The 15627-nt window shown below is 33.7% G+C and overlaps 1 protein-coding gene across 2 annotated transcripts; it reads left to right on the forward strand.

Moving 5' to 3' along the window:
* Positions 1–1525: 1525 nt before the first annotated feature.
* LOC125244351 (acyl-coenzyme A thioesterase 1-like) lies at positions 1526–15532 on the forward strand. Of its 2 annotated transcripts, none has more exons than XM_048154434.1 (12): positions 1526–1657; positions 2200–2293; positions 4218–4420; positions 6072–6171; positions 7529–7719; positions 9539–9702; positions 9884–10003; positions 10091–10173; positions 10468–10561; positions 10748–10828; positions 14634–14775; positions 14890–15532. In XM_048154434.1, exons 2-12 carry the CDS (start codon positions 2277–2279, stop codon positions 15018–15020), a joined length of 1326 nt encoding a protein of 441 aa, XP_048010391.1. In that variant the 5' UTR covers positions 1526–1657; positions 2200–2276; the 3' UTR covers positions 15021–15532. The 2 variants fall into 2 exon arrangements, with proteins under 2 accessions (XP_048010391.1, XP_048010390.1); XM_048154433.1 differs by lacking the exon at positions 1526–1657 and adding an exon at positions 1746–2004.
* The last annotated feature ends 95 nt before the right edge of the window (positions 15533–15627 follow it).

Raw genomic sequence — 15627 nt, forward strand, 5'->3', positions numbered from 1 at the left:
TTGTGTATTTGTTTTAGAGATTGTTTTGTCGATAAATGTAGAGGATTTCAATTTGCATTTGTGTTGATTGCAATATTTTGAAATATACTAAATTGTAACTTCATTATTATATGTAACTACAAATAATGTAATAACAAATGTAAATAATGTAATTACAAATGTATTAAATGATATAACAGTGTACATGTAAATTACATTGAAGTATATTTTAGTTCACATTAATTGCTTGTCAGTACATTCGGAAGTACACTTTTACCATATTTCAAAGTACATAAATTGTATTAAAGTCGCACTTAAGTAGTTTAAAAAAAATCACTCAGAAATTCAACTTATTGCATTTAATATGAACTTAATCTGTGATACATTTGAAATTAATTACAAATAGAATGTACTTAAGCGGCTGAAAACATTACATTTAATTCACACTTAAGTGTATTAATAACTGATATTAAAATATATTTTATTTCACATTAATTGCTTGTCAGTACATTAAGCAGTGCACTTCAACTATATTTTAAAGATACTAGACGCAATTATGAAGGTTATCATAAAGTTGTATTAAAGTACCACTTAAGTTGTTCAAAAAAAAAAATCACTCAAAAGTTCAACTTATTGTTGAACTTAATCTGTGATACATTTGAAATGAATTACAAATAGAATGCACTTAAGCGATGAAAACATTACATTTAATTCACACTTAAGTGTGTTCTTTTTAAGTATATTATTTGTGCAATAAGTACACTTCATAAAAGTATACTAAAGTGCACTTTTTTTTCACAAGGGATTGTAGTGGTGCAAATATCTAAGCCATCTAATACTTCAAATCTCAAGGTTAAATCAGAAGATTTTTTTGTAAAAATGTTTCTGTATGCTGCCAAAAACAATATATATAGCTCTACTTTGGTTAACAAATTAAAAAAAAAAAAAAAAAAAAAAAACTTTTCAAACCATCCCCCCCTCTGTTTTTTTTTTTCACAAATCGCACCTTGATTGGATTGATTCTGATTAAAACAGTTTGGTGGAGGCGAAGTCAAGACTAACCGATTCATGATTTATTAAAAATGTATTATTGATTGATATTGAAATAATCACTTAGTACATTCTGCAGGCAATAATAATAATAATAATAATAATAATAATAATAATAGTGCAGCTTGCCAAATCGGCTGCTATATAGGCTACTATATTCCATAGTAAAGATCAGAAGAAAAAAAAAATTTCAAATTTGATTTCATGGTGACTTTAACAAGCATATTGTTTACGTCTTGATTTTATTTATTTTTTATTTTTTTTTACATTTACAAATTGCCATAAATTACTTCCATTATAATGCATTGCCAAATAGCTAAATAAAGGACAACGTGGGCTTAACATTTGTATTAAACATGAAATGTTCCTTTAAGCAATTACATTTTATACTTTACATTTTAAAGCCACCCACCACGTCTTCGCAAAACAAAAATGTCCACCTGCACTGCACAAGTACGCAACTTCCTCCAGCCTAGCACAATTCAAACAAAAAACAGCGTAGTTGAGTTGGTATTCTCTCAATCTGGCATCCCTGCAGTTACGTGATGCTTTGCGTCAACAGTGGACGGAAACAGAGAAAAACTGGACTGGTACTGGAATACACTTGGAGTGGAATGGCATTCTTGTGGTATGAAATTGGTCGTTTCATGTTGTCATTTAATAATGTGCAGATTACTATTCCAATGAAATAGACACGTTTTCTTTATTGCCACACTAATGTGGAGGTGGAGCTTTTGTTGCAGTTATGGGGACGTGTCTCCCCCCTTCAACATGCTAAATTTCGATTTTAGTAAATAAATAGAAAAGGTATGCCCTCTAAAAGAGTTATAAACGACCGTTGCTGGTGTAAGCACAAACATCTGTGTCAAAGGTAATATTTCGTCATCAGCATTAGACCACGAGCAGCACTCAGCCAGGGATTCAGACGACAGTTTGACAACTAGATCATTTCTTATTAACACTAATTTTCTTGAGGTAAGATTGAAATAATTTGGATTAAAACACTTCCTTCCGGGTACGATTTTAGCACAACTTCAACTCATGTCGCATGCCAAATATTGTGATGGTTTTCATTCAGTTTTCTATTGTGGTAACATGTTGTGAAGTTTTCAGAAAGTGAAGACCAAAACTGCGATTTCATGTTGTTCTGTTTGTTTCTGCTTATTTCAGACATAATTTCTGTCCTGAAGCTGTTCGGATCAGTCTAATATCTGAAACCCATCACAGAAGAAACGCCTGACTAAGTCATGTTAGCACCAGTTAGGTACGGACTTCTTTTCTTCAGGCAAAAACATAAACTAATGCAAAATCATAAATTAACGTCCTTTTGCCAATTTTTTCTTTTTAAATTTCAAGTACAGTTTTGGTTAAAAACAGGTAACATTAAAGGATTAGTTCACTTTCAAATTAAAATTTCCTGATAATTTACTCACCCCCAGCTTAAAAGCGTTCTACGCAATCCCAGACAAGAAATAAAGGCCTTATCTAGAGAAACCATCATCAATTCATAACATCACAATGCACTAACAAAAAAAATTAAATTTTATACGTTTTAACCATAAATGCTCTCCTATTCTTCTCTTTTTGAATTCCAGCAGTGTAGACACTGCTAAGTTTGAACTAAATTGTCATATTCAATTTGCTAGCGCAAGTATATAACAATTAGTTCGAACTTTGACCTGTGGAGGGCAGTAATACACTTAGAAGTGTCTACACTGCTGGAATTCTAATAGAGAAGAAGAAGAGAGCTAGTTCAAGATGAGCATTTATGGTTAAAATGTATATAATTTTTAAAAAAATTTTTTAGAAAATGAGCGATGGTTTCTCTAGATAAGACCCTTATTTCTCGTCTGGGATCACGTAGAACGCTTTGAAGCTGCAATGAAACTGTAATTTTGACCTTCAACCGTTTGGAGGCCATTGAAGTCCACTATAAAGGAGAATAATCCTGGAATGTTTTCATCAAAAATTGTAATTTCTTTTCGACTGAAGAAAGAAGGACATGGACATCTTGGATGACATGGGGGTGAGTAAATTATCAGGAAATTTTAATTTGAAAGTGAACTAATCCTTTAACCATGGTTTATGTACAGTCAATGGCATTGCTGTGGGAATACCATGGTGTGGTTGATATCACAAGTGCTTATCGCACCACTGTCAGTCAGCTTCCAAAATGTATAATTTACTTACTTAAACATTATCCTTTTACTACTACTACTTTTTTTTCTTGGGTGTGTGTGGAATTAAGTGAAACATTTTATCTTTTCATTTCATGACAGTTAATGGTGACTGGATATGTTAAGCTTCAAAAAGGATGGAAAAGCACCACAAAGCGATCATAAAAGTTGTCCACATGACCCTTGCCTTATATTCCAAGTCTTTAGAAGCCATATTGTGTGAAGAACAATAGGAAATTTAAAAAAAAATAGGAAAAGTTAATCACTAAAAATCTTATCCACAGTAGCTCTACATGGCACACTATTGATATCTATGCCCAAATTATAAACGTTTGTGAGTCTTTTCAATGAATCAGTTGCAACCTCTGGATTGTGGAGGAAACCGGACCAACCAGAGACTCAAGCAGACACGGGGAGAACATGCAAACTCTACTTTATATATCAGCCATTCAAAAACCTGTGTCAACCACAAATTTAAACCAATATGTCAGTGGAAGTGTATACACTTGCATACCTTGGCTACTCCATATTTGAATTACTACCCTCCAGAAAACGGTTCAAGACATTAAAATCGATAACAGAATGATAGACTTCTATGCCAGAGCTGTAGCTTCCATTACACCTTTTTCACAGAAGTGAGAAGAAATTGTGAGCTCTCTTTTAAATATTCACACACTTAGTAAAGATTTAGTACACTTAGTACAATGTACTAATGATTAATGACTAAACAACATTGAGCACTAAAGTCACTTTAAGGACATGCAGCTGCTTAAATGTGCTACTATGGTTTTTGTACTGCTTTTACTTATTTTATTGATATTTAGTAAATGATTGAATATTGCTCTTATTTAGTTTTTTTCTTATTTAATTACATGGAGAAGCCAAATAGAGTTTCATTATACCGGTGTATAATGACAATAACGATTATTCTATTCTACACGACAATGCAATTTAATAGAGAAAAATTACATTGTTCAGGCACTTTTCAATCTCTCATTTAATTCTGTATAGGACTGTAAGCACTGAGAAAGGGACATGTCCTCTGCTGACTGTCCAGCCCAGTCGAGCGCTGGTGGATGAGAAGTTTCAGATTATCATAATGAATTTACTGCCAAATCAAGAAGTGACTCTACACTCTCTACATCAGTCAGAAGACAAGGACTTCTGGGAGGCGTTTGGCTACTACATCAGTGATGAACATGGAATAGTAACAGGTACGTAGTGCAGTCTAATGCAGGACCCTTACAAAAGTTACCACAGTAAACAGAGTCCTTACCAACGTACACCACCATTCAAAAGTTTGGGGTGAGTAAGATCTATCATCTATCACTATCAAACTCATTCAGAATCAAATGAAAACATCCAAATAAATACCATACTTACGCGATTAGACATGTTGCATGACAAACATTTTGTAAAGATCCATTGGACCCACTTTATATTAAGTGGCCTTAACTACTATGTACTTACATTTAAATTTATCATTTAATACAATGTACTTATTGTGTACATACATGTTATTACATTGTACTTATATTTTAAAAACACTTGCATTTAATTACATCTGTATTAGCTGTGTGAACTTTGTTTATGCAGTGATAGAGTCGAGAGCTTGGGAAGGGGCAGAGAGCGCGCGATTTAAAGGGGCCGCATCGTGAATCGGCGCATTTCTAATTATGCCTCAAAATAGACAGTTAAAAAAATTAATTTAAAAAAATCTATGGGGTATTTTGAGCTGCAACTTCACAGACACATTCAGGGAACACCTTAGACTTATATTACATCTTTTAAAAAAACGTTCAATGGGACCTTTAATTTCAACATCTGTTCTGTCTAAGGAGACTGTCCAAGTTTAAAGTTGATAGGTCCTGATTGGTCCTTTGTTTTACAAATCTTATTGAGTCAGTTTTAACATTCGCTATATTATGCTGGTATGACAGTCTTAGTGTGAAGGCAAAGACTGCTCTTGTGAAAATAGCAGAGTCACTCTACCAACCTGTATAATTGCCAGGTAGTTAGAAAAGCCCGATCCATCTTAATGGTTAGTTCCCATGCTCTCTATTCTGAGTTTCGGTTAATACCCTCAGGACCTCGATTTACATTTCCCTCTGTTAGTAGTAACAGGTATAAACATTCATTCCTTCCCACTGCTATTTCTCTGTTTTTTGTATTTGGGCATGAGGGGAGTAGGGGGAAGTAGGTAGTTGTTTGGGCCTGTTGTTGTCTTGTGAAGTTTTTTTTTTTTTATGTTGTTTTTAATGTATTATTAGTTGTGTTTTTTGTATGCTGGTCTTGCTGCAAAACCAATTGCACTTCAGGGACAAGAAAGAAAGAAAGAAAGAAAGAAAGAAAGAAAGAAAGAAAGAAAGAAAGAAAGAAAGAAAGAAAGAAAGAAAGAAAGAAAGAAAGAAAGAAAGAAAGAAAGAAAGAAAGAAAGAAAGAAAGAAAGAAAGAAAGAAAGAAAGAAAGAAAGAAAGAAAGAAAGAAAGAAAGAAAGAAAGAAAGAAAGAAAGAAAGAAAGAAAGAAAGAAAGAAAGAAAGAAAGAAAGAAACTAACTATGTTTTCCATAGTGAATTGTTTTAAGGGAGTTAATGAATGGAAATCCCCAGCCTGGCTAGATGGTAATCTATCTGATCAACTACCTAATCTACCTTGGATGATGATAAATAACCTTTTTCGACCAACTAGAGACCATATGAAGCTAGTTTTAGCTGGATTTTCCAGCTGGGCACAAAAATATACGGTCACAGAATTCACAAGTTTATCATTTTGCAGAGTAAACAATGATCTAGACAATAATAACATAACACATTGTTGCTTTATGCATGAATGACATGATGTGTATATATTCTGTTGAAATGTAGTGGCAAAAGATGTAAGTTTGGGAGGCACCTATGAAGGCATAGAGCAGATGGGGTTGCTATGGAGCATGAGGCCCATACCAGGAAGTCGATCTGGACTCAGGTAACTTCGATTAGACTGTTCTCGCTGCAGCCAATAGCGCGATGATGTACTGGATTAAAGGTGCCCTAGATTCAAAAATTGAATTGACCTTGGCATAGTTAAATAACAAGAGTTCAGTACATGGAAATGACATACAGTGAGTCTCAAACTCCATTGTTTCCTCCTTCTTATATAAATCTCATTTGTTTAAAAGACCTCAGAAGAACAGGCGAATCTCAACATAACACCGACTGTTACGTAACAGTCGGGGTGTACGCCCCCAATATTTGCATATGCCAGCCCATGTTCCCAACATTATGAAAGGCATTAGACAAGGGCAGGCATTAATGTCTGGATCTGTGCAGAGCTGAATCAACAGACTAGGTAAGCAAGCAAGAACAATAGCGAAAAATGGCAGATGGAGCAATAATAACTGACATGATCCATGATATCATGATATTTTTAGTGATATTTGTAAACTGTCTTTCTAAATGTTTCGTTAGCATGTTGCTAATGTACTGTTAAATGTGGTTAAAGTTACCATCGTTTCTTACTGTATTCACGGAGACAAGAGCCGTTGCTATTTTCATTTTTAAACACTTGCAATCTGTATAATTCATAAACACAACTTCATTCTTTATAAATCTCTCCAACAGTGTAGCATTAGCCGTTAGCCACGGAACACTATCAAACTCATTCATAACCAAATGTAAACATCCAAACACTGTACTTATGCGATTAGACATGCTGCATGACGAACACTTTGTAAAGATCCATTTTGAGGGTTATATTAGCTGTTTGAACTTTTTTTATGTTGTTTAAGGCAAGCGCGAGCTCTTGGGGCGTGGAGCACCAGATTTAAAGGGCCACACACCCTGAATCAGCTCATTTCTAATTATGCCCCAAAATAGGCAGTTAAAAAAATGAATTAAAAAAAATCTATGGGGTATTTTGAGCTGAAACTTCACAGACACATTCAGGGGACACCTTAGACTTATATTACATCTTTTAAAAAAAAGTTCAAGGGCACCTTTAAATCCAATACCAATTCCAATACACTGATGTCAATCAGTTGACATGCTGATTGCCTGCACAATGCTACAACAAATACTACTAATCCTACCCTACACCCTAACCTTAACCTGGTTAGGAAAAAAAAAACATGCATCCATTACGTATTTAGTCCAGTACGTCATCGCGATACAGGCTGCAGTGAGGACATACTTGACTTAGACTTGCAAAATCGCATGATGTGTTTTTATTGCTTTCTCTCACAAATTTTAAATTCCCTTTTTTGCCAACTGAATCCAAATTATGAGATGTTATTCTTGTTAAAAGTCATCACTTTCTCATGTATTCTCTTACTCTTTCATTCAAGGTTGCGTAAGACAAATGTTCTTACACCGATGGTAATTCACATTTCAGTATACAGCGGGCATCTATCTCAAGGTTTCAGCGAGATAACACCCCTTGCAACTGGTGTCACAGAACGCTGGTATGTTGCACCAGGTGTGGAGAGGGTGAACATCAGGGAGAAAGGAGTACGAGGAGCTTTATTTCTTCCTCCAGGTAAATACACAATGATGAGATGCTCATAATACATTAAAAATACAATTTATATATACAGTGATCAGAGCTGGCTAGTAATGGATTACATGTAATCTGGATTACGTAATCAGATTCCAAAAATCAAGTACTTGTAATTAGAGTAAACTACTTTTTAAAATACTCGTAATCAGACTACAGTTACTTTTTATGGATTACATGATCACATATTATTTACACAAAGGCAGTAAGTTGTTCACAATTCATTGATTCTCCTAATTTTTAATTTTTTTTAACATTTATATTTTTTTCATAATAAACCTGACGCTATACGATCATGATTCTTCGAGTTTTTCCGGTGGTGAGGTGGAAGGGTGTGGAATCGTGCACAGAAATCAGCAACAACAAGAAAATTTGTTTTTGTTATGTTGCGGTTCTCTAAATTTACTTAATTTTAAGTAAATATGTTATAAAATCATAAGATGTGATTTTTTTTTTATTCAGTGTTACTACCAGCAAATAACAGGTACATTAGTGTTAGTATTTTGAAGAATTAACTGTCCATACATTGCACTTTAAAAAGAATCTGTTAAGGCTCTTGTTGGTGAATAGAATATATTTTTTTGGAATATATTTTTTCTTTGTATCTGTTAAAATAGTACAAGATTGTCCTACAAAATATGTGACATCAAATAAGGATTAGCACAAAAGCAATCTAAATGTAATCCAAAAGTAGTCAGATTACGTTACCAAAAATGTGCAATCTAAGAGATTATATTACTGATTACAAATTTTGCCATGTCATTTGTAATCAGTAACTACAATTCATAAGTAATCTACCCAGCTCTGACAGTGATTAAAATACACCTCTTCTATGATACCAAGGTTTATTCACTTCTGAATTAACATTTATTTAGATATTTGATTTTATTTTATTTAGAATTTTTTTTTTGCAGGGTACAAAGTCACAAAAATGTCTTCATTAAAATAATAAAGTTCTTGAAAATAAAACAAAGTTGGAAAAAAGATAACAAAACTGCTTCACTTAATATTTGAAAAATGTTTTGTCTGCCAAATCAGTCATGTGGCACAGCCAACAAAATCATGTGGTAAAACAAACATACAAACATAGAAAAAAAAAGCGAAAAATATCATCATAGTCAGGTTTATGTTCTTTTACGTGGACTCTTATATTTAATTTCTGTTCTGTTTCCTTTAGTTCCTGTTTCCCCACCCTGTTTAGTTTCTGTTTAGTTTACTTTAATTGGTTTCTTATGTTCACCTGTATCTTGTTTAGTTCCCTCTGTTTGCCCTATGTATTTATAGCCCTTTGATTTCAGATGTGTTTTTCAATTGCCGTGTATGCATTTAGCATTCTTACCGTTTCTCCAGCGATCTCACGTGTATTTCTGTTTTATTAATAAAGACAATCCAGCGTATTCCTCCTCATTAGTGGCTTGCAACCACACATTACTATCGTAGAGAGGACCCCTGCAGACCCTCATGAAGGTCAATAATTTAATATTTTTATGATGAGGCAAGGATAGTTCAGGTTGTAAATGTCATGTGAAATAATATATTGATATGCATGATATTCATAAATACTATTTTACCTTGAAAAATATATTAACAAATTTAAGATTAATTAACAACCAATGTATAGAACCAAGTCCCTGCTCTATTTTTTATTTTTTTTATTTTTTTTATTTTTTCAATAATCCATTTCACAGGATGCACATCACAGTATGGAAGAAAAGATGTGTGGCTACTTTCATTAAATCACAAATTTAAATTAAATTGCTTGTAAATAACTTGCTTTGTGTTTTTTTTTTTTTTTTTTTAGGCCCAGGGCCATACCCAGCAGTGCTGGACCTATGGGGAGGAGGTGGCGGTTTGGTCGAGTATCGTTCCGCCCTGCTCGCATCTCATGGCTTTGCATCCATGGCACTTGAGTACCTCGCTCCAGAAGAGCTAAGAACAGCTGATGTTAATGTGTCGTACTTTGAGGTAATTCAGAACTTTTGAGTTCTAAATTTTGTTAATGTGTTCCAAATTTGATAAGACATCTTTGCTAATCATCACCAAAGATGTCGTCAACCTTTGTCATTTAATTGGTTACCCATGCATTGCATTTGTTTCCAGATAAACTCTATATCTCACTTACTTTGTATATACATTGTTCCTGTAGAAAGCATACCAGATTTTGCAAAACCATCCAAAGGTACAGAGGGATCGTATGGCAATGCTTGGGCTATCTTTTGGAGGTGCCGTCACACTCAGTATGGCGGCCTACTCCAAAATCATCAAGGTTTGCTTGACCTGCTTACACACATATACAGTTATCTACATTTTAAATGCAGCTTTTTAGTATTTAATATCATTTACTGTCTTTTAGCCCCAGTGCTGTGTGTGTATCAGCGGAAGTCATGTGGTTCCTATTGATAAATCTCTTTTTGAAGTCTTTGAGGAGATAAAAAAGTGAGTGGATGTTAAACATTGATTCATAACCTGACTCAGTCTCATCTAAAGCAATAGTAATGTAGCAACAGTAGTAATATATTCTTTATTTCTCTCCATATTTATTTATATTGTGAATTAACAAAAATTCAGGAACTGGCAAGGCATTTCCTGACCAATGCAGTAGGAAGCTTTTTCTTCCTGTCAGACTAATTTAACAAGTGCCTGAGGACCATAACAAGACCACTCATATGACATCCTACAATTTTGGAAAAAGAATGGGATGTTTCAGTAAAAAAATAATGTTCATTGCAGGCATATGGATAAGGTACGCATGAATGAAGAGAACCAGGTAATACAAAGAGACATCATCTTGCCGATTCCATCAGACCCAGCTCTCAAGGTGGATGTGAGTATGACTTTGTCATAGGTTTGTTCATATAGAGTTCATTTGCATGTTGATAATAATAATGATAATAATAATGATAATAATAATAATAATAATATTATTATTATTATTATTATTATTATTATTATTATTATTATTATTATTATTAGTAGTAATGTCAGTTCTCTGTTTTTTAAATGCACATAGGTTGGGAGAATAAAGTGTCCTCTACTGTTGGTGAATGCTGGTGATGATCAGAACTGGGCTTCTGTTGAATCTGCTGCAGATGTGAGTCATATATATTTTAGTTTGACCAAACTGAACATATTACTAAACATTTATGATTTCAGCAGATACCGCAAAAGGACAGCTAATGTAAGACAATATTAATTCTAGACAATAATACTATATTAAAAGGTGCCCAAGAACATGTTTTCAAAAGATGTAATATAAGTCTTAGGTGTCCCCTGAATGTGTCTGTGAAGTTTCAGCTCAAAATACCCCATAGTTTTTTTTTTTTTTTTTTATTAATTTTTTTTTTAACTGCCTATTTTGGGGCATCATTATAAACGCGCCGATTTATGCAGCGCGGCCCCTTTAAATCTCGTGCTCTCCGCCCACTGAGCTCGTGCTTGCCTTAAACAGCTAGAAACAAAGTTCACACAGCTAATATAACCATCAAAATGGATCTTTACAAAGTGTTCATCATGCAACATGTCTAATCGTGTAAGTAGAGTATTTAATTGGATGTTTTCATTTGATTCTGCTTGAGTTTGATAGTGCTCCGTGGCTAACGGCTAATGCTACACTGTTGGAGAGATTTATAAAGAATGAAGTTGTGTTTATGCATTATACAGACTGCAAGTGTTTGAAAATTGAAAATAACGACAGTCTTGTCTCCGTGAATATAGTAAGAAACGATGGTAACTTTAACAACATTTAACAGTACATTAGCAACATGCTAACAAAACATTTAGAAAGACAATTTACAAATATCACTAAAAATATCATGATATCATGGATCATGTCAGTTATTATTGCTCCATCTGCCATTTTTCACTATTGTCCTTGCTTGCTTACCTAGTCTGATGATTCAGCAGTGCACATCCAGACGTTTATACTGGCTGCCCTTGTCTAATGCCTTTCATAATGTTGGGAACATGGGCTGGCATATGCAAATATTGGGGGCGTACACCCCGACTGTTACGTAACAGTCGGTTTTATGTTGAGATTCGCCTGTTCTTCAGAGGTCTTTTAAACAAATGAGATTTATATAAGAAGGAGGAAACAAAGAAGTTTGAGACTCACTGTATGTCATTTCCATGTACTGAACTCTTGTTATTCAACTATGCCGAGGTAAATTCAATTTTTGAATCTAGTGCACATTTAAAGGAATAGTTACCCAAAATTGAAAATTCTTTTCATTGTTTTTTCTCCATGATTTTTTTTTCAGTATAACAGTGTTGTTATTGATTACTAAAAACTACAAAAGCTATTTAACTATTTAAATATATTTACTAAATATTAAACTAAATTATTAACTATATATTACAATTAAAAATCATTTTGTTAATTGAAATAAAGCTGAAATAAAATAAAACATATTAGATTAAAAAAAAAAAAACTTGCTGGCTTGACTACTAACTGAAATAATACAAGTTTAAGTTGAGGTACTGAAATTACTAAAACAAAAAGACATTCATAAAAATGATAAACTGAAATGTATAAAAACTGAACACACACAAACAAAAGTGATATTTTGAAGATTGTTGGTCTTGGTTAACATTGACTTCCATTGAATGAACAAACATAAAAGGCTGAAACATTTCTGAAAATATCTTTTGTGCTCTGCAGAAGAAAGTCAGTCATACAGGATTGGAAGGACATAAGAATACGATGACAGAATTTTTAGTTTTGGGTGAGCTGTCTCTTTAACGTGTGTTGTCAACCTCAACCACCATAGAACAGGGTTCCCACGTGCCTTGAAAGTACTTGGATTTCAGACACATGAATTCAAGGCCTGGAAAGTACTTGAAGACAAATATTGGTCCTTGAAAGTGCTTGAATTAAATTTGAAATGAATTTTGTGAAAATGTATTACAAGATGCCCCTCTTAGTCCTAGTATATTTGTTTTGGAATATTGTTTTACATAAAATGGGGTTTGGACATTTGAGCTGTGACAATTGCTGTGTTCGAAATAAACATTATAGATGTGTGCGATTTTGATTGTAGACGATAAAAAGGTCTCCACGATTTGCTTTTGAAGAAATGTTGTATCGTGCTATAGTGCTTTCTGTCAGTTGCAGTCCTGGCGCCTCGGTCTCAACATACTGTGTAGTACAAAGCGACATACATTCATGTTAACACAGCGGTAGAGTTATACTCACGGAACACTGCAGTTATTCACAATCACAAAAGTTTATTATTTGCATGCGTTTTAAAGCCTTGCCGGTTAAACATTTTATCTGCGTGCTCGTCTAACATGGGCTTTTCTGAGCCGAAGCGCGCACACACCAAAACCCTGTCAAACACTGCATTTGCTGGACAAAGTTATCATTCGCATCTTTCTCTGCTAATATTGTCAATACACACAAGGTTTACACCATCGGTTAAGTGTAAAGTTCAACAGTTGAGAGAAAATCAAATCCGTGTCAATATATTAAATGCGCACAAGAGCCTTAAATGGACAGACAACAAATCCTGTGACTTGTCCTTAAAGGGATAGTTCAACCAAAAATGAAATTTCTGTCACTCTAATAAGTTGATCCATACCTGTATTCATTTGTCTTGTGCTGAACACAAAAGAACATATTTTGAAGAACGTGGGTAACCAAACATTTGCTAGTACTCATTGACATCTATAGTATTTTCTTTCCTACTTACTGGGGACCTGTTTGGTTACCCACATTCTTCTCAAAAAAAAAAAAAAAAAAAAAAAAAAAACTTGTATGTTCAACAGAAGAAATGTATTCGGGTTTTAAACAACTTCTACGGTGAGTAAATAATGACATAATTTCTTTTTTTTTTTTCTTTTTTTTAAATACAGTAGCTTTAACAAGAAACTCATGAGAATTGTGATATATAAATTGCAATTCTTATTTTTTTTCTCAGAAGTGCTCATTTATATCTCTCAATTCTGACTTTCTTTTCTCAGAATTGCAAGCTTTTATACGATGTTTTATTAACAAAGTTCGGGAGGAGCAAGTTCAGATAATTAACCTAATTAGCACAGGTGGAGAGCATTCAGTTAATCAACTCAACCATTGTCATGACGTATAAATTCATCAGACTTACCTCTGTTCATCTGAGAGTTTATAATTTGTTACATTTATAGCACTTTACATATAGTAGGGGGAATCTCCTCAACCACCACCAATGTGCTGCATCCACCTGCAATTTATCAGCATCCCTCCTCCACCCCATCTCCTCACTTCTAGTTCTATCTACTTTTACCACACCGGGGGGATTACTCTGGGTTTGGGCCACAATTTCGAGCTCAGAGCCCTGCAAGAGGTCTTTCATGGCGCTCCATATGTAATGTGAATGATAGGTGCTTGATATAAAATAAACAGTGCTTGAAAAAGTCCTTGAAAGTCCTTGAATCTGGTGTTCATGAAAGAGTGGGAACCCTGATAGAAACTAATGAGTGGCAAGAAACAAAGACAAAAACTCATACGATGAATGAAAAACTAAAAGTTCATGAAAGCAAACTAACTTAACATAACGGTGACATCTGCATTATATTACAAGTCTTAAGCAGTCATATGAATGCTTTGTATGAGGAAGGAAACTAAATTTATGTTGTTTTGTGAACTGGATCAACTGATTCATTAAAAAAAGTTTGTTCACACTACTTCTTTCATGAACTCTTGTGAATGTGGCAAAGAATGTAAAGATGGATATAAAGATTTTCAGTTATACTTAAAATTTGCCTGTTTGAAAGCTTGAAAACACCAGTTGCCATAAAAAGCAACATAATGATTTCATTTTTGGGTGAACTGTCCCTTTAAATAAATGTGGCGTTATGTTCTCAACTATGATTCAAGTGGTCTGATGTGAATTGGGTCTTTGATTTGGATTTTTTATACCTAGATGGAGATGATGATGGAGAAAGCTGGAAATCGGCACTTGTTGACAGTCCTAACATATCCTGATGCTGGTCATCTGATTGAACCTCCCTACTCACCTCACTTCCGAGCAACTAACTTCATGCTGCAAGAAATGAGAGAGAAAAGTATGCAACCTCTTTGCATTTTTTATATGAATATAACATATTTAGAATTTTTTAAATTGTGTAATTTGTCATTTGTTTGAATATACTTCTGAATGTAAGTTATTGTTGTTGCAGTTGTCATGCTATGGGGTGGACAGACCAAACCGCACGCTTACGCACAAGAGGACGCATGGAATAAGATATTAGCATTTCTGCGGCAGCACCTCTGTTTAAGTTCAAACTATACAGTAAAGGCCAAACTGTAGTTCTGTCATTAACAACACTGATATGAGTGCAGCTTTATTTCAAATGCTTCTAATTGCAATGATAATATCCATAATGATTGCCAACACTGTTGTTATATTATCTGTATTGGTATCTGTAGTAAATAAAAGTATTACTTTTTATGAAATACATTTGTAGTAGAAATTATACATAATGCATTATTGATGTTTGCAGTAGCGGTGTATATAAATATAGCATTATTACATGGTTTTGATAACACCAACTATAGGAATTACAAACAGTTTAGGTTTGGGCAAGATTTCTTCATTTTTTTTTTATTTAAAGAATGATTTCTATTTTCTAAATTATTACATAATTATGATGGTCAGTATTTTAAACAAAAGAATTGATGCAAAAGCCTTAAGATTTTAAAATACTTGAGTGATTCTGTAACTACTTGTTTTTGCCATGTCCAATTTCATGTTTTTACATTTACAGATCAGTTGTGGATGAATAAATATGCTGTATTAAAATCCTTTGCTTTTAAAAAGTATGAAAGAGTGTTGTTTTTATTGTTTGTTTTTGAAGTAGTTGTATTTTTTACTATAAATTTCAGAAATGTAATTACTGTAACATATTGGCTTGGGA

This window comes from Megalobrama amblycephala, linkage group LG14, assembly GCF_018812025.1.
Source record: "Megalobrama amblycephala isolate DHTTF-2021 linkage group LG14, ASM1881202v1, whole genome shotgun sequence".
Classification (NCBI taxonomy): Eukaryota; Metazoa; Chordata; class Actinopteri; order Cypriniformes; family Xenocyprididae; genus Megalobrama; species Megalobrama amblycephala.

Bases quoted from the DNA above. Each gene is read 5' to 3' on its own strand.
- LOC125244351 (XM_048154434.1), top strand. The intron at 10,829-14,633 runs GTGAGTCATATA...TTTTATACCTAG, and splicing joins CTGTTGAATCTGCTGCAGAT to ATGGAGATGATGATGGAGAA. The intron at 14,776-14,889 runs GTATGCAACCTC...TTGTTGTTGCAG, and splicing joins GCAAGAAATGAGAGAGAAAA to TTGTCATGCTATGGGGTGGA.